This window comes from Brachyistius frenatus, unplaced genomic scaffold, assembly GCF_029030835.1.
Source record: "Brachyistius frenatus isolate BFR_SWC_R1_liver_20210118 unplaced genomic scaffold, ASM2903083v1 Contig_205, whole genome shotgun sequence".
In the NCBI taxonomy this organism is placed as follows: Eukaryota; Metazoa; Chordata; class Actinopteri; family Embiotocidae; genus Brachyistius; species Brachyistius frenatus.
In genome coordinates, this window is record NW_027210804.1 from 395,001 (window position 1) to 414,628 (window position 19,628).

The window sequence follows — 19,628 nt, forward strand, 5'->3', positions numbered from 1 at the left end:
CTTAAGGCCCACTTCGTTGCTTTACTTCTTTTTTTTTTTTTTTTAAAGCTTTCAACTGTCAGTTTTTCTCCAGTTTCCTTTTTTTTTTTTTTTTTTTAAGATTAATTCAGTTTTAATTTATTTAAACAAGCAGCCAAGAATCAGGCCCCAACCAGCCATGCGAGAAGCCTCAGCTGCACCCGCGAGGCTCGACGCAGGACAATTAAAAGCATCTCCGTCGGCACACCAAGAACAAAAGTAGAGTTTACCGTCCGCGGCGAAGCGTTCCAGTTCCTGTGTTATTTTTTTATTTTTATTTTTTTTGGACCGCTTCTTTAGAATTCACTCGTCAGCACTTTTTTTTAAAATCTTTTTTTTTTTTTTTTTTTATTTCTGCCTTCGCTTTTTACTCCCCAAAGATGCCTTTCTGGGGCTTTCCTCAGAGATGATCCACTTTAGTTTTTTTTTTAATCTAATTACCCACAACGCGGATCCGTCTTCCGCCCGGCAGCCTCGTCTCTTCCTGCCCGATTAATCACCACGGTGACGACAGCTCTGGCTCCCTCTTTCCTATAAATCTGCCCCCCCTCCCCCCCTCCCCCCCTCGAATGGCCGCACTGATTAAGTTTCATGAATATTTAAGCGTCGTGTCCGGTTTTCGTCTGCGCCGTTTAGCTCGTTCCTCTTGCGAGTTACACAAAGCTTTTAGCCCGCGGGTCGCAGTTTTTGTTGTCGACGGCGATTGTCGTCACAACCGTCGTCACCGCGGTGATTTTCCAGCTGGCGAGCGTCTTGCTGAAACATCGGGACACTTTTCACCCCCCCAAAAAAAAAAAAAAACAAAAAAAACACAGTTGCAGCTTTTCCCTTTTTACTCCAAATCCAGTGCATAAAAGATGCGAACATTTTTTTTAACCCCCCTTTCCTCCTGCAGGTAACCATAGCAACAACAGGTTTTTGGTTGGTTTTTTTGGGTGGGGGGAGGAGGGGGCTTCCCACAACATTAACAGTTAAACCTCAGCAGTGAATAACAGCTGCAGGATTAAATGAGACTTCGACGAGAAGCCGTGAAAGACTCAGAAAACAGACGTTTCTTTTCCTCCCCCCCCCAAAAAAAAAAAAATGTGATGAAATTCATTTGGAAATTTTGTTTGTGTGGTTTTGTGAGAATCTCGTACAGATAAAGAGCCACCGAACTAATCACGCAGGCCTTTCAAATATCGAGCCGTCTCTGGCGGGTGGAGATAAAACTGTGCTCAATCTGACCTCAGTCTTTTTTCTTTTTTTTTTCTATTATCTTTGTGAATCGGCACTTTAATACATCACAAACAGGATTATACACACAGGGTTTTATAAAAGTCTCGACAGTGTCTCGATCGCTGTTGTGTGTCGTTTATTCTATTTGTGAGACTCGTTGTGGAATATTATAAAATAGAAGGAAAACCAAAAAGAAGAGCGTGTTTAAAATGAAATAATCTACCAATCGATCGAGGTGAAGTTCATCCGATAATCGATTCCCTTTTTTTTTCCTTCTATTATTGTAAAACTGAGCATCTTTGGATTTTCCACTTTTTTTTTTTTTATAAGATGTCACCGTGGAAACAGCGATGGACATTTTTCGGCGTTGCCTCCGTCGGTGACGTAGGAGGTTTCTGAGATGTCATTTAAAATTGATTTGGAAATCAGCTCGTGAGTTTGCGCTTTCTGCCTCTAACGACGTTACCGCCGTCGCTACGGGCTGAAGAGGACGCTCACAGCGCCCCCCGGAGGTTTTGAAGCGGTAAATACTGCGCAGGTCGCGAGCCGAGAGCGTTTTTGTTTCATTTATGCTGCACTGTGAACACGAAGCGATCTGCAGCTACGAGGGGTAAAACATCAAGTCCCGACCAGGATGTAGTGAAGATGAGAGAAGAGTCTTCCTCCCCGACCATCAGTCGCTGTCAGCTCCGGGGTCATATTAGATTACAGTCCTTAACTTATCGCACGCTGCGCTCTCGACGAAACCAAATCCAAATCTCCCTGCAGGTTTTATGGGTCGAAGAAGAAGAAGACGAAGAAGAAGAAGAAGAAGACGAAGAAGACGAAGAAGACGAAGAAGACGAAGAAGGTGAAGAAGAAGAAGAAGAAGACGAAGAAGAAGAAGGCAAAGAAGAAGAAGACAAAGAAGAAGACGAAGAAGACGAAGAAGATTAAGAAGGCGAAGAAGACGAAGAAGAAGAAGAAGAAGACGAAGAAGAAGAAGGCAAAGAAGAAGAAGACAAAGAAGAAGACGAAGAAGAAGAAGAAGACGAAGAAGATGAAGAAGACGAAGAAGGCAAAGAAGAAGAAGACAAAGAAGAAGACGAAGAAGACAAAGAAGAAGACGAAGAAGACGAAGAAGGCGAAGAAGGCAAAGAAGAAGAAGAAGAAGAAGCAGGTGCATCCATCCAAGCGGTGGAAACAAAAAAAAGACTCTGTCCATTTGATCTGAAACAAACCCTGAAAATATGATTAAATGCCGGGTGACAGTGGACTAACCAACCAACCCCCCCCCCCCCGCCCGCCCTCCCCCGTCCTCCTTTTGCCTTTCATGTGTCACTGACACTCTGGCTGGTTGCGACCGGGGGGGGGGGGGGGTAGTAGGGGGGGGGGGGGTAGCCTGCTCAGTGGAGGGTTGCAAAAACATAGCTGGACGCTAAGCGAGGGAAGTCGGCTGCAGTTCAACCAGCTGGTACAAAGATATATATTTATATGTAGATATATATATATCTATATATAAATATATATATATCTACACCCGCTGTAACAACGTGTTTTACACGAAGCAGGAAAATCTCTCTGAATACTTGGATTTGATCATGAAGTCCCCCGCCGGCCTCGGAGGGAACACGTTGCCCGACTCCAACAGCTCCGACAGGATATTTATCTCGGCTGACTGAGTAAGTCGTCGCTCTCGATGTATTTCGTCGTCGGACAGTTTCTCCTGACGGGAGCGCTCGACAGGGATTTTCTTTTTCTGTTGTCTTGGAAAAAACAAAAAAACAAATCTCTTTTCTACGAGAGCTTTTTTCAAACCATGTAATCGTAAATAATGAGAATTTTTCTGTCAACGATCTTTCGTATGTTTTGCGTTCGGGAAAAGGACGTTAAACGATTTAGTTTCTGCACAACTGCAGATTTCTCTCAAGGACAAAATAACGAAAATCCATCACGACGTTATCAGAACTCAAAGCATCAAAAACAACCTCGGGAGGGCTTTGTTTCTGATTTAAAAAAAAAAAAAAAAAAATTAAAAATCGCCTTTTAATAGGTTTTGTGATGAGAAGAGGAGAGAGGGCAGGGAAGAGAAAGGAACCGCAGACAATTACTGTTTTATTGATCAGAAGACGAATGAAACGGGAAAAAGCCGATGAATCACTCGTCTCTTTACTCCTCGTGGTGCAAAATGATCTGAACTACTAAATACTTCCTTCCAGTAGATTAAAATAAGCGTGATCAAATGTATCTGCCTCTTATTCCTGCACTTTCGGATGTTTAATTGATATTTGATGTCACATTTGATACTGAAAAAGAGAAAAACACATTTTTGGATCTGCGGATCTTTTGTGCGGATTATTTATGTGTTTCGTATTATTTATTTTTTTCGTGTCCCGACCCGACAGGCTGGAGGGAACAGAGGACAAGTTCAGGAACAGAGAGAGTCGTCACGAGGATCTGCAGATCATCGCCGAGCTGAAGGACATGGTCTCCGAGAGAGAATCTCTCGTCAAGAAACTGGTGGTAGGTGACTGCCGAACGAGGTAATACCGAAACCGACACCAACTTAAAGTGGGAAAAGAAAAAAAAAAGTTCCATATCTCAAGCTGTAGTGTTTCCCGGGGTTGGGGCGATTTCCGAAGGGAGGGTTCCCATAATGCAACTGGTCATCGGCATGAGTGGTGCTACGAGTTTAGAAATAATTTAGGCCTGACTTCGTCCAGGTCAACTGAAACGTATGAATCGCTTCATTTTTTTTAAAATGTTTTGCAAATCCTAAAAACCAATGAGCTAACAAGACGCTCCGTCGTTTTGAAGTTTTTTTTGTCCAGGATCAAGCACCTTCTTGGGGAAGGTCTAACTTTAAAGATCTCGCCAGTTATAAATGAATGGGGGGGGAGGGGGTTGATATCTGTATCTTACAGTACACATTTTATCCAGTTTTGTAGATCAAAGGCACCGTTAACAGGAAAACTGAAAGGTTTAATCTCTTTGCACAAATCTGTTGTTGTTGAAAAACTAGAGGATGTTATGTCAAATTTTCCTCGATTTATTTTCAAAACTATTTCGACACCTGGTTATTCAGCTTGTGTGCCAAAAACATTGCAGGTCCTAAATATTGTGTGACAACCATGAAATGCAAATTATTTAACCCGAACTAAAAGATGCGAATGGAAATAAAAGAGGACCCAACATAAAGCCCTGGGGAACGCCATATTCGATAAGGTTGTTTCTTGGATGCAGAGTGTGTCAGAAAGGCCAAAACCTCATCATGACCATAAAATGATTTAAAGACTCCGTGAGCATTTCCCATCAGCGTGGTCGGCTTTACTCTCTCTCGTTCTTTTTTGGAAGGTTTGCGATCCTCACTTCACCGACGCCGTGATTTCCGTCGGGGTTTTTTTGCCAGGAGACTCCGAGTTCCCGCTCGCTCCAATCACATAAAGGTGACTTTTATAAATCGGCTTACATTTTCCGCGGCGGCGGTAAGACGGGGGGAGACGGATCTAATTGCAGTTTTGTTTTTTTTGTGCAGTTTTCACGGAGGTATAATAGCAGTCGTGTCAAGCGTGGGTCTCGTTAAAGGTTGAGTCTGCCACAGCCTCACCGGCCCTCCGCTAACGCGACTCTCTTAATTTCAGGATGACAAGAAGTTCTACCAGCTGGAACTCGTCAACAGGGAGACCAACTTCAACAAAGTGTTCAACGCCAGTCCCAACGTAGGAGTCATCAACCCGCTCATCAAGGTAGGCCCCGCCCCTTCCCCCCACCACCACCCCTCTCGAATGTCCTTTAAACGCGCCACACACGGGGGCACTCTGATGAAACCTGTCGCTTTGTTTTTGTTTTTGTGTTTTTACCACGAAGCAAAGATGATATCCACTCCGAGTCATTTCATGCCCATCAGCGCTGATCGATGCTTTATTTTTTTTTTCGGTGAGGTTTTCAGTGTAGAAAACATTTCTTCAAGGTCTTAACTGAGCAGGAAATGCTGCAACAACGCAAAATGAAGTTGTTGTAAAGCTATAAAAATAAATAAAAAAATAAAATAAAAAAGGATTAGGATGTTCCAGTAAAAACAGGAAACGTTTTATTGCAGATGGTGAAAGGGCAAAAATCAATTCTAACACGTTTATTCTTCTCTGTTAAAAAGGAGGTTGTCAAGGACGACGGAAGAGGACAGGAAACACGGTGTTATTTTTCATTTGTTAAATAACAGCTGTGAGATGGAGGTTGTTCCAAGATCTGGTTTGTTTACAGCAATTAAACTAACGAGTCACAGTTGAAAAAGTTTGGGTATCGATTCTAAGATTCAGATCGCAGCCAACAAACGATGAAGCGAGTTTTAATGAATGTAATCACATAAATTTAGCACTTTTTAATCACAATCAGATCTTGACCTTCATTAGCTTTTAGTAATGACAGCATTCAATCTTAAAACTAAAAACGCACTGCTGCTTTTTTGTGGCACCAAATTTGTTTAAATTGAATTTGTTTGCTGAAAACGAGTATTCCTCTTCCACATTTTAATATCGATAATTGTGTAAAAAAAAAAAAAAAGTTCAACTTAAGGAGAAAAAAACGGCAATAAAATTGGCATTTAATTGTTGCTCATTGGTCCATGGAGGGACGTTACAATCCAACTAAGCTCCGCCCACTTCAAACAGGTGAGAAAAGACCCCAAAAAATGTAAATAAAAAATGAATCTCTTAATTAAGATTTTTTTTAAAAAGGCAGAAATGCGATTAGTCTGCTCACGGATCATCACAGGAAACTGCTCGAGAAGATTTTTGTTGTTGTTGTTGTTGTTTCCTGATAAACACGATGTTTCATTTCTCACCGCACGTCGAATGGTTCCCACATGCACGATCGATATCTAACTGTTGACGCCATCACAGGTTTTATAACTTCCAGTATTTCTGTTTCCATGTGTTGTGTGTGTGCGTGTGTCTTGTTTTTGTTTTTTTTGTTTTGTTTTTTATTAATATCAATTCATCATGTCTTTATTCGTGTGTGTTAAATGTACGAGTGACTTTTGTTTTTCTTTATCTTTATTTTCTCTTCCACCCAGTCCGACTCTCCGGTCTGTTTTTTTAGGGTTTTTTTCTCCTTCCAGCTTCTTTCCTTTGCTTTCCAAGCCATTTTTTGTTTTTGTTTTATTAGTGTGAGATGTTTCCCTTTCTCTGACGCATCTCTCCTCATCCGAAGGTGCTTTCAGACTGATGCCAGTCTTCAGAATCGAATCCGCTCGCTCTGCTTCGATCAGCATTTTAAATGATATAACTTTTAGCCCGCTGCTCTTTCCTGTCTCTCCATCGTCTGGACCGTTACGACCCTCCAGACACTCTTTCCCTCCATTTTTGTTTTGTTTTTAATCCATTCCCTTCTTATCTTTTGGTATTATTATTTCCTTTTTAAACGTTCCCTTTTTTGACCCCGGTGCACCTTTTCCCCTCTTTTTTATTTTTTTGTTGTTGTTGTTGTTGTTTTTTTTTTTTTTTTTTTTTTTTTTTCTGTCTGTGTAGCAAAAGAGAAAGAATGAGAAAACATCAGCGAGCCGATTCAGCAGCCCTCCCAATCTCAGGGCTCTGGAGGCCGCGGGCACGGGCCTGGCGGGGGGCGTGGTGGTGGGCACGGGGAGCGGGCAGCAGCAGCAGCAGCCGCCGCCACCGCCACCCCCGCCCCCGGCCCCGCCCGGCCGCCTCGAGCCCCTCCCCAACTCCCCCCTCCGCCACCTTGAGCTCAACTCCAACAAACCTCTTGCCCCGCCGACCCCTCCCACCGAACCCAAGAAATTCCTGAGGTGAGACCTTATTTGTAAGGCGGCGGCTCGTCGCGTTCACCGTCCCGGTCACGGCTGGTCACTTAGAGGTTGACGCGCTTTTGCTGAGCTGGACTCTCGAGTCCGACCTTGAATGTTAGAAGCTGTAAATATTTTAAAAAATTAAATTAAATTTAAAAAATTTAAAAAAAAAAAACTGTTTCTGGCTTCGAAAACAAAATCTTCTCAGATGGACATTAAAAGGTATTTATTTAACACTTTCATGCTCTCCTGCCGAGTCAGGCCTCCCCCTTTTTTTTAATTTTGTTTTATAAACCAACGAGGAGCATGAAAATCTTTTAACATTACGAGCTGCAGGGTGTAAAAATAAGAGCCTTCGAACGCTCCGCCGTGTTTCGCGAGACTGTTTCCTAACTGCGCAAATAAATGGCAGTTAAGTGATTGAAAAACTGTCAGCAATTTTTTTTTTAATTTTTTTTTTTTTTATCGTCAACTTCAGACATTTTTAGCGAATAACTGTCGATTTGTGTTTTGGGCTTAAATGACAACTTTTCAAGCAAAGTTTGTCTGTAGCTAGCCAGCTAATGACGCTAACATTAGCTTCGCAAAGCGTGTCGAAATGCCGTGTGTTGTTTTCAACTGACCAGTTTTAAAACTATGTGAAAGTATGCGCTTTTCATGGCTACATACATGTTTAGGGCTGCAACTAACAACTGTTTACATTATTGATTAATTTGATTTTGATTTTCCCGATTAGTTGATTCATTGATTTCTACAAAATGGCGGAAAATAGTCAAATTTCCCAAAACCCGACATGATGTGTTCATATTGTTTACTTTGTTCAACAGATGCTCCGCAATAAAACAAATATAACGTTTACCAACAGATATGGCAAAGAATGTTAGAAAAAAATTTTGCTCGAATATAAACAAATATTTGACCAGTTTTGAAAGATAAAATAAGATAAGACTTTATTAATCCCGCAGTGGGGAAATTTAGTCGTCACAGCAGTTTAAGAATACGGGAAGGAAAGAAAAAAGAATTAGAACAGAATAAAAGAATAAAAAGAAAACATTTTGAAAAATGTAAAAAAAAAAAAAATATTAAAACAATGTATAAAAACACAAATACGCAAAAATAAATCAATAAACCTTTGACCTACACAGTGAAATGTTCGTATCAATATTTCAGAATAAAGAAAAACAATTGATTATTAAAGAACATGAACAAATCGATGAGAATAATTGTTGGTTGCAGCCTTACAGTACATCTTTGATGAAGAAATACAACCTTATCTGTTTTGTTTTTATGTTAATCACATCAAATTTGAAAAAAACACAAACTTTACAACTTATCAGTTAATAGAAAATAAAGTCTTAAAGTTGTATCTGGACTCAAAGTCCCTCTAAAGGACAAACTGAGAGGATGGAGACCCCCGTCGTAGTTGGTATTGGACTTTTCCAGATTTGCTCCTGAGAGAAGACATTTTGTGCGACCAGTCAATAAAATATAAAAACGACTTGTAGATGATTTTTCTGGCTCCTTTCGGGGCCCTGAAGGGTTTAAACTATTTATTTTTTTAATTATTTAAACTGACATCAGCACTCTTTAAAAAAAAAAATAGACCTGATAAATACCTAAAGCGAATAACGCTATAAACCCGAAACATAAACACACGAGTCCCGTCTGCGATCCGAAGCTTCAAAGAATGGCCTTTGGAATGCAAAATAAAAAAAAGGGCATGTCGTCGTTTTTATTTTATTTTGAAATTCCTCCTTTCCTCGTCCGTCCCGTGTGCATGCTGACAGGTGTTTAGTTTGTTTCTGTTCAGGGAAGTTATACAACTTGTTCAGTATCTCGTGGTGGCTTTTTTTTTTTCTTGTTGTTGTTGCATTGTGTCATCTCGTGATTCTTCTCGTTTCTTCATCCTCATCTTCATCGAAAACTTCAGCATGTTGCACTTCTGTTTTTTCTTCTTTTTTATTTCTCTCCTCCTCAACTCGTAAACGGGGGATTTCTGTACAAAGCGAATAAAGTTGTATTTTTTTTTTTTTTTTTTTTTTTTACTGATGAAGTAAGATATTATCTTTTGCTATCATGGACTGTCCCGTGTGTGTGTGTGTGTGTGTGTGTGTGTGTGTGTGTGTGTGTGTGTGTGTGTGTGTGTGTGTGTGTGTGTGGTGGTGGTGCGTTACTATGACGACGGCTCTTCTTCGGCTCCGATAACCGCGGTTTTTTTGTAGCTGCGGTGAACCGACGTGACGATAAATGATGCAACATGCTCCTCACATGAATACATGAGCGGCGTGTGTGTGTGTGTGTGTGTGTGTGTGTGTGTGTGTGTGTGTGTGTGTGTGTGTGTGTGTGTGTGTGTGTGTGTGTGTGTGTGTGTGTAGTTAGTTTGCATGCGAGGACGGTACACTGCGGTGTCGAAGGTTGTTGTTTTTTTACAGCATGTGTTGTAAGTGAGTGTTATTTTTTTCTGTCCTTCCTGCTGCATGTTTTTGCTGCAGAGACGGCTGCTTTGCAAAAAAAAAAAAAAAAAAGCTCGGGACGAAACCTTTTTTTTTTGCTGTTAGAAAAACATAAAACATCACATTTTATCGTCGGTAGGAATGCAAAGCCGACACGCGCGCGCGCACACGCACACACACACACACACACACACACACACACACACACACACACACACACACACACACACACACACACACACATTCAGGCACAAGAAAGTGGAGCGGTGACAGTATGAGGTCAGATATTATGGATCTGCTTTGATATGTTTTCAGACTCTGTTAAACGATTCGTCCCTCCTCTTCCTCTTCCTCCTCCTCCTCCTCTTCCTCCTCTCTTTGTTCTTCACCAACACCAGTTATGACCTCTTTAAATTAACGGGTCATAAAGTTTTTAACCCCTCGACGAACCTCGACTCACTTGAATATCGAGTCAAACTTCGAAAGCTCGATGCAGTCGCTAAACTTTTATCACGAGACTGTAAAACTCACCAGATATTAACGACGGGTTTTTATTTTGGAGGGGTGTGAAAGGAAATTGAAGTGTTTGAAACGGTTTGTCGTCGTGTTAAATGTTTGGTATTTCTACACACTGTCCTCAGAAATATACTTTAAACTGAGATGAATGGGATTTACTGACATGAAATGGTTTTTTTAGTCGCGTAGTGTTTTTTGCCTCATGCCAACACTGGAGTTTAAATATTGAATTTGTCTGCTGCACATTTATTTTTATGTTAGTATCAATAGGTGCCAGATAAAAACCTTATATTTGTCATACGTGTGTTCATTTCAGACTTCAAATAAGTATCTGGTCTTGTTTTATACAGGCAACATTTTATACCTGTTTCTAATAGCTAAGAAAAAACTTGAATTTATAAATATAAAAAAATAAAAAAAAAAAAAAAAAAATTTGGACAAACTTATTCATATTCCTTTCAAAATAAGATTTTTTTATTTTTTTTTTTTTACCCAAAACTCAGCTATCATATTAGTTGGTATTGACAATACCTGCCTCAAATCATATTAAGGCTGATAGCAGCCGTACAGACTCACTAAACATAAACATAAGAAACAATATACACATGAAATACAACATATACAACATAAATACATATACAACATGAAATACAACATGAAATACATATACAACATGAAATACAACATATACAACATGAAATACATATACAACATGAAATACAACATATACAACATGAAATACATGAAATACTTATACAACATGAAATACAACATATACAACATGAAATACATACACAACATGAAATACAACATATACAACATGAAATACATATACAACATGAAATACATACACAACATGAAATACAACATATACAACATTAAATACATACACAACATGAAATACAACATATACAACATGAAATACATATACAACATGAAATACATACACAACATGAAATACAACATATACAACATGAAATACATACACAACATGAAATACAACATATAAAACATGAAATACAACATGAAATACAACATATACAACATGAAATACATACACAACATGAAATACAACATGAAATACAACATATACAACATGAAATACAACATATACAACATGAAATACATACACAACATGAAATACAACATATACAACATGAAATACATATACAACATGAAATACATACACAACATGAAATACAACATATACAACATTAAATACATACACAACATGAAATACAACATATACAACATGAAATACATATACAACATGAAATACATACACAACATGAAATACAACATATACAACATGAAATACATACACAACATGAAATACAACATATAAAACATGAAATACAACATGAAATACAACATATACAACATGAAATACATACACAACATGAAATACAACATGAAATACAACATATACAACATGAAATACAACATATACAACATGAAATACAACATATACAACATGAAATACATACACAACATGAAATACAACATATAAAACATGAAATACATACACAACATGAAATACAACATATACAACATGAAATACATACACAACATGAAATACAACATATACAACATGAAATACATATACAACATGAAATACAACATATACAACATGAAATACATATACAACATGAAATACAACATATAGTACATAAAATACAACATATACAACATGAAATACAACATATACAACATAAAATACATATACAACATAAAATACAACTTGTACAACATAAAATACATATGCAACATAAAATACAACATATAGGACATAAAATATATCATATACAACATAAAATACAACCTATACAACATAAAATACAACATATTGGACATAAAATACAACCTATTCAACATAAAATTCAACTTATACAGCATAAAATACAACAAAACGAACATAAAATACAGCATATTCAACATAAAATACAATTTATACAACTTATACAGCATAAAATACAACATATAGAACATAAAATACAGCATATTCAACATAAAATACAACTTATACAACATAAAATACAACATATAGAACATAAAATACAACAGTCTTGTGCATGAAAGCCAATCAAACTCAATAAACTCAACAAAAACAACCACTTCTCCTTCACCACATCCTTTATGATTCTGTATAAATGCAAATTTAAAGTTTTCATATTGACATCGTAGCTCAGAAGACGGTTATGTTGTAGTTCACTGACAACATTTACACTCAGCATAACAAACAGACTGTAAAGTTTGGCGTGAACACGGACTATTTCTGGACCACGATCAGCATTAAATCATCACCAGGATGAAGAATCTGTTCAATAAACAAGATGCACAAACATCATAAACTTCCCACCACCTCCATCCCTTTTATTTATTCAGGAAAAAAATGCAAATATGCTGAAACAGATGAGCAAATACGACTTGATATGAACTTTAAAAACTGAACGTGTGCGTTCCCCTGACAGACATTTGGTAAAATAAGCTTTTGAACGTTGGGCTTTGCTTTTATTTTGATTTTTTTTTTTTTTGAAGACTTCCATCACAGACGGTCCTGCAGGGTTTTCTATCCGCCGCCCTCACGAGAGGTCCAGCCAGCGTAAAGGAGAGGCCACGCCCCCTCTTTGATAACAGAAACACTCTCCGTCCTTTCCTCCCTCTTATCTTCCTCCTCTGACCTTGATTCATCATCTCGTCTTCTGTCCATCTGTCTCTCTCTCTCCGTCGTATTTCCTCCTCTGCTCGCTGCGGAGACATTTTCATTCCGCCGCATTTCATCTCTTATCTCTCTTTTATTTTATTTTTTTCTTCTGCTGTACAAAATCTTCCTCGAATGATCTTTAAAAAACAAAAAAAAACAAAAAAAACTCATCTCTGAATCAGCTGATCTTCCGAGCATCTTTGTGCAAATATTTTTTTTTTTTTTTTTTTTTTTTTAAACTGCAAATATTACAATAGCGCTGGCTTAATAAGAGGATTTTTTTTTTTTCACACAAATGATACATTAACATGAATATTTTATGGGTTTCCGTTTTAACGCTGTGAGTCTGAACTGTGACCGTGTTTCATTAAGGCTGAACAAACAAATAAGAGGCGAAGTCTTTCAGGAGTTAATTGACCGCCTCGAGCGTTAAAAATAAAAATAAAAATAAATAAAAATCACGCCCTCAAACGTAAAAGTTTCCCCGGGGTCATGGGACTGTTTGTTTAGGAAGTATAACCAATTAAAAAAGGTGCAGGAGGTGTTTGTTTTTGTTTTTTATGAGATGCACACAAGCTTTAATTAGTTCAAACTTTGGGGAACAACACGTTTCCTCCGCCGAAAAACAGGCAGTCAGGAAGAAACCGCAGGTTCATCTGGTCGTGGAGAAACCGTCTTTTTCTATCGATAATATACTTTGAATAGTTTATGAAGCAAACGGGTACTCTGTCAGAGAGGTTGTTTTTTTTTATCGTTCTGAAATACTGTCGTAGGCCCATTATGGGGAAAAAAAACAACAACACGTATTAAGAGTAAATATATTAAGCAGTTATTCTTGATTGTTGTTTAAAAAAAACAATGCAAAAAAGTTCTGTTATATGCGAAAGTTTTTCACAGATTCATGATTGTTTTTGGTCTTTTCATGAGATGTGTTGGAAATTTAAAAAAAAAAAAAGAAAAAGAAAGTTTATCCGTAAACCTTTACTTTAGATATTTTGGGGAAACAAATGTTTTCCATGTGAAAATGAAGTCAAAGTGACTTTCCAAAGCTGCCAAACAGTAAATATTTACAGTTATTATAAGTGAATGCTGTATAAGACTAGTGAGAAGTCAGGAGACAAACGCACCTGTTTCTCCCGACAATGGCTGTGCTCCCACCTTGTGGACGGAGAAGAGACTTACACCTGCAGACAGTCGGACAGGTGTCAACTGAACTGTGTAGGACACTTAAAATCAGTGCAACACGTGTTGACTGACATTGATTGAGAAAGAAATATGAAAATAATAATAATCATAGAGAACAAAAAAAGACCAAACACACAGGAGGGAAGAATTTTTTAAGTTTTATGAAGTACTCGGATCCTTTTACTCACGTAAAAATGGAAATACCACGATGTAAAAATACTCCATTATAAGTAAATGTCCTGCATTCAAAAGCTTATTTAAGTATGTCAGTGTTATCAATACATTTCCACAAATATCAGAAGTATAAATACTCATTAAGGCTCATTTAATAGTCTTTTTATTATCGTTATTGATAGATAAATATGTTGCATTTTCCTTTGCTGCCTGCAGGGGGAGCAAAACCTGTAACGACTTCACGCGATTTCTGACAGTTTAATCTGAAAATCATCCGAAAATTCCTTCTTATATACGGCTGCAGATCTAGAACTTATTAAATAAAACATTTTCAATATTACATTCAGGTTGTTGTTGTTTTTTTTATAAGAAAATAAGACTTACGAGTAATTTAACATGTTTTAGAGGTGAATGATTTGTTTAGTCACGTAAAATATTGAAGTAGAAATGTTACTTTCCATCACTGCCTGTGTCTTGCAGTAAAACTAAATAATCTTGAATGAACCCCTGACTTCCTCCCTGACTTGTCTTTCTCTGTCTTTTAACTTTTTTGTTTTCGTGGCGTCGGACGGTGGGTTTTTGTTGTTGTTTTTTTTTGTTTTTGTTTTGCGCCACCGAAGCCCTCCTGAAACGAAGGACTCCGCCATCGACTCCCCGGACGCCCAGCGCCAGGAGTGGTTCGCCCAATACTTTTCCTTTTGATCGACCACAACAACAAAAAAAGAAAAAAACTGCAAAACACGACGAGTCAGCATGTCAACCAAACTTTAAACAGAAAACAAAACAAAAAAAAACAAAAAAAAACTGCGGAAAAAAACCTGCGAAAAAAAAAAGAAGAGAAAAATTGTTTGAATAAAAAAAAAAAAAAAAAAAAAAAACTATTTGTTATTTATTGTCATTCATAGGTTTTGGGGGGATCAATTCGCTTTAGACTCAGTCAACGTGAAGCTGTAATTCATGCCGTGAGATTTACTAAACGCACAGGACTTTGATGTCGTGAATTTTCCCTTTCGTAAAACAGAAACGAGGACGACGGCCCCCCGCTTCCCCCGACGTCGACTGAGGCGAAGCGGAATTGAACCCCCGATTCCTGACGTCAAATGCCATCACTCAGATCAGATTTTTTGATTGTTTGATTATCTTTGATTGTTTCACTGTGGACGAGTTTCTCTCTCTCTTAGTACGAGAGAGAGAGAGAGAGAGAGAGAGAGAGAGAGAGAGAGAGAGAGAGAGAGAGAGAGAGAGAGAGAGAGAGAGAGAGAGAGAGAGAGAGAGAGAGAGAGAGAGAGAGAGAGAGAGAGAGAGAGAGAGAGAGAGAGAGAGAGAGAGAGAGAGAGAGAGAGAGAGAGAGAGAGAGTGACGATGATCATCCGTACGTTTACTTCCTGACTTTTATTTTTTATTTTTTATCTTTTTTTTTTTGCAGTTTCTTGGAACTATAGGACAAACTGAGTGGTGCGTTATCATGCTGCTAATTGCCATTGTTGGACTTCAAGTAAGAAATATATATATATATACAACAGAAACTATATGGTAGGTTATTGTGCTCTCTCCGTACGTGGGCCCACTGCATACAGCATCTTAGACTATAGGAAGCGCTGATCTAAGACCAGTCTGCCTCCTCATTGATGGTGACATTTACACGGACCTGATCCGAGATCAGTCGCACTCCTCTGACATGCTCCATGAATACAAGGCTCTGATTTTAGGACGGCACCGTCATGGCGAGTTTGTTACAGCTGCATAGGAGTTTCAGCCGATTTTGGTAGAATATTAAAAACCTGTTTGTATGGTTGTCTGTCTCAACACAGATATAATGATGTCTCACCAATTTTAAAAACAAAAATAGCATATTTTATATTTATATTATAATGTGTATGCTTAATAAATAATTATTGTGACATTTACCGGTGTTTGCTTGTGATTTATGTTGCTTGAACAAAATGGTTTAGACTTTTTTTTTTTATTAACAAAATGATTTAATAGGTAAAAGAAATATGTCATATTTAAACAAACAAAAAAGTACAACGGTGTCCAAAAATATGATCAAAATGCTTTTATTTTGCCTTCATTTTGAATTTAGTATAACATTTAAATGATAAAACAGCTTCACAGTTTGAGTGACATCTCAGTGAATTTCATAATATCTTGTTTTTGCAATGCATTTGCATTTATTTACAAGTACAAGATCGTATTTTTAGCTTTTAACAATATTAAACCATGTAATTTATGTGTCTGATATACCCACACACACACAAAAATCATGTTTTAATATTATCTAACGTTAAAAACTAAAAATATTATCTTAATATCTGATTTAAATATCAATATTATTCAATTTAACATTACATTTCTTGTGAATATAGCTGTTTTACCATGACGTTTTCGAAGTGACCGCCAGAGGGCGGTGTCGCTGTCATTTACCGCGCTTTGACCCGGAACATAAACAAACAAACACCCCCCCCTCCTCGAATCCGTTCCGGTTCAGATGGAAAAATGGCGGCTCCGGGAGCCGGTGCGCCTGGCCGGCTGGTCCAGTACGTGGTTGTCCGCTCGGACCTGGTCCACAAGCTGTCCTGGCCTCTGGGAGCCGTGATAACTCAGGCCTGTCACGCCGCCACCGCCGCCGTCCACCTCCACTACGGAGACCCGGACACGCAGCGGTACCTGGCCGAGCTGGACTCCATGCACAAAGTGGTGCTGGGGGTAAGAGCGGCGCGTCACGCAGAAGTCCATTCAAATACGCGCTACTTTAACGCTGCAGCCGTTATACCGTCTTACACAATCAACATGATCAGACGTCGTTGTGTGACTCGGTTACTTGAATCAATCGGCAGCACTTAATTTCCATGTAGTATCTTTTTTTTTCTTTTTTTTTAACCATTTACCAGCCATAATTACTCAAGGTGTTTGTCTCGCTTGCTGCTTTAAAAACCTTAATTTTGTTAAAGAAGAGTTCACTTCGGCGTGTAACATGAATGCCGAATTGAAAGGCTCCCTCTAATGATTATAACAATATGGTAAGATATGTCCTAGGTACCTGATTGTCGTAATTATTCATCAGACTATTTAAAAAAAAAAAAATTCTAATGGAGCCTCGTTATGAAAGGTTTATCTCTACGACACATTTTACTTTATATATTTGTAATGCAAGAGTAACGATTTTTAAACTTGAGAAGGGGTCGTGGCCTCGTCCTATGTCTGAAGTTAACAAATGATTCAGGTTTTTTTGTTGTTGTTTTTTTTTGGGGGGGGGGGGTATTATTGTACCTGCTTCACTTTAACTCAGGATGCAAATAAATACATGTCAGTGTAAGATTTGTTTTGTTTTATTCTCAGCCTCTGGTGTGGAAATAAAAGTCTCCGGTATTTCGTGACATAAGTCCTCAGAGGTCTGTCAAATGTCCAGTGAAGATATGCGTTTCTTTTTTTTTCCGTCTCCAGGCTCCGGACGAGGCCGCCCTCTCCGGCCTCTCGGACAGTCTGACGCAGGCCGGGGTTTCCCACAAGCTTTGGATCGAACAACCGGAGAACATCCCCACGTGCTTGGCTCTGAAGCCGTACCCCAAAGAGGCCGTGCAGCCGCTGATGCGCAAGTTCAAACTCTTCAAATAGACGGAGATGCCGCGCTTTCTTTCTTCATAGCATCTAATTCTGCCTTTAAAATTAACAGTAGGCAGCATTTGTCTTATTAATGCTATAAAAAACTTTAAAAAAAAAAACTGCTTTAATGTCACAAGATTAAAATCTGAAAATATTGTCATTAATCTGCACTGATTTGTTCAAGTGCAACACGAACTACTACAACAACAACAACAAAAAGCACCAATCTGATTCATCGTTTACATAAATAAACCTTTTTTTTTTTTTTTTCGTTTGACACGGTTTCGTTTCAAACTACACACGAAGTGCAAATAATACCGCAGAAGGACTCTTTTACTTGTTGTAGTTGTTGTTTCAAAATCGCACGCTGACCGGAATTAACCTTCAGCGTGCGAACGCATCGCAAATAACGCATCGCCCGTCAAGACATGTCTGCAGCTTTAATTCATTTTTACCCAGAAATCAACGTGTTTCAATAAAAAAAAAACAAAAAAAACAACAAACACAGATTCTTCTGTCCAGCAGCTGTAGCAAAAACAAAGAAAAGACTTTTTGTGTTCAGGAACAGCTGCAGCTTCCTCAGACGCCTTCATTAAAAACAATATTTAAGCCCCGCCCCCTCGAAGATGACAAATATCTTCCTTGTCCTGTTTTGCCGAGGAGTTATTTTCCATGTGGATTCACGCTTTATAACATTAAAAAATAAATTTAAAAAAATCTCTCGTGTTCTCTTCTCAAATAATCTTGAAAACGTTCTCGTTTACAGTTCGGACCGTTTAAACAATGGCTGCATTGATTTCTCTGTCTTTAAGGCCCGATGTTCTCGCGCGTTCGCGTTCAAACGACGTCCGCCGCTTATCGATCCTCTCGGTGTCTGCAGCGGCGGCAGCGGGAGAAACGAGAGGACGCCACGGAGTCTTTTGTCCCGGAGACGTTCGGGATTTATGTGCATTTCAGCAACGCTTCCTCTCCGCAGGGGTGGGAAAAAAAAAAAAAAGATAAGAAAGCCTCACAACCATCTAAATATGCGATGCTTCCTGGTTTGATTGTCGTGCAGCTGTCGTGGAGTCGTTCTTCATGGTTTTGTTTTTGTGTGGAGAAACGAGCGATCCTCTTCGGAGAACCCACGTCGTCACGGCGACCTTTTCTTTACGTCCTCGGCTACGATTCGTACTTGAAGTCGGAACAGAAAGCGTTTTCACTTTCCTTGTCTGAATTATTTACTTCTTCTCATTCATTTTAATGATACTTAAAATGCTGTCAAATAGGTTTTAATATGGCTGACTGATCAACTCTCTATGCTGCTCTTTTCTCTCTCTGCTCTCCTTTTTTTTTTTTTTCCTTCCTGCGGTTACTCGTGTTTAAAGTTTTTAAATATTCTCAGTAGTGTTGGAACAAATTTACTTTTTTTTGTGTGTGTTGCGATTTGCCGCTAAATAAATAAATAAATGAAAATAAATGAAATTCAAATTGATTTACGATAACTGAATATTTTGTATTTTTAGATCTAGATTTAAACTCCAGTTGGTCTTGTATTAAGTGTAAATGGATCATCTAGTGATTTTTCGGATCGGATCATTGAACTCCATTCAAGTTAACATTGCTTCCCTTTTTCTAAGAAGCATCTTTTGTCTTTATTTCAGTAACTTTGAAAGACTATATTTTAAGCAGTACGTCTTAAAAACGAGTATTTCTACAACTACGAGGACTTCCGGACAACCTTTCTAATTGTGGATGGTTGAATGTGAAGCAGAATGTATAAATATTAAATTTAAATTTAGATTAAATCTGGCCTGCCGACGTCAAGATGAGCCGACTTCTCCACCAGTATTAAACAATTTCCACTTAAATCAGCGATTTATTCTCTTGTTCCTCGGCTTTAATTTTTGTCAGCGTGCTGAAATTAAGAATTTAAAAAAAAACAATTTAAATAAGAATAATTTAATAATAATCAGTGCTCGTGGCGAGTCTCACC

The 19,628-nt window shown here is 38.3% G+C and overlaps 2 protein-coding genes across 6 annotated transcripts in view; both read left to right on the forward strand.

Annotated features, from left to right (window-relative positions):
- Positions 1-15,957, forward strand: part of fam184ab (family with sequence similarity 184 member Ab) — a 116,383-nt gene extending 100,426 nt beyond the window's left edge. For 2 of the 5 annotated variants that reach the window (XM_069719077.1, XM_069719080.1), the window contains 5 exons: positions 3,621-3,738; positions 4,857-4,961; positions 6,741-7,018; positions 14,671-15,230; positions 15,402-15,957. In XM_069719077.1, coding sequence (XP_069575178.1) covers positions 3,621-3,738; positions 4,857-4,961; positions 6,741-7,018; positions 14,671-14,752 — 583 coding nt within the window. In that variant the 3' untranslated portion in view covers positions 14,753-15,230; positions 15,402-15,957. Of the gene's footprint in view, positions 1-3,620; positions 3,739-4,569; positions 4,662-4,856; positions 4,962-6,286; positions 6,689-6,740; positions 7,019-14,670; positions 15,231-15,401 lie in introns of those variants that run through there. The other 3 variants (XM_069719081.1, XM_069719078.1, XM_069719082.1) reach the window with 3 other exon arrangements.
- Positions 15,958-16,546: 589 nt separating this feature from the next.
- On the forward strand, positions 16,547-18,659 carry ptrhd1 (peptidyl-tRNA hydrolase domain containing 1). Its single transcript, XM_069719086.1, has 2 exons — positions 16,547-16,756; positions 17,495-18,659. Exons 1-2 carry the CDS (start codon positions 16,547-16,549, stop codon positions 17,663-17,665), a joined length of 381 nt encoding a protein of 126 aa, XP_069575187.1. The 3' UTR covers positions 17,666-18,659.
- The last annotated feature ends 969 nt before the right edge of the window (positions 18,660-19,628 follow it).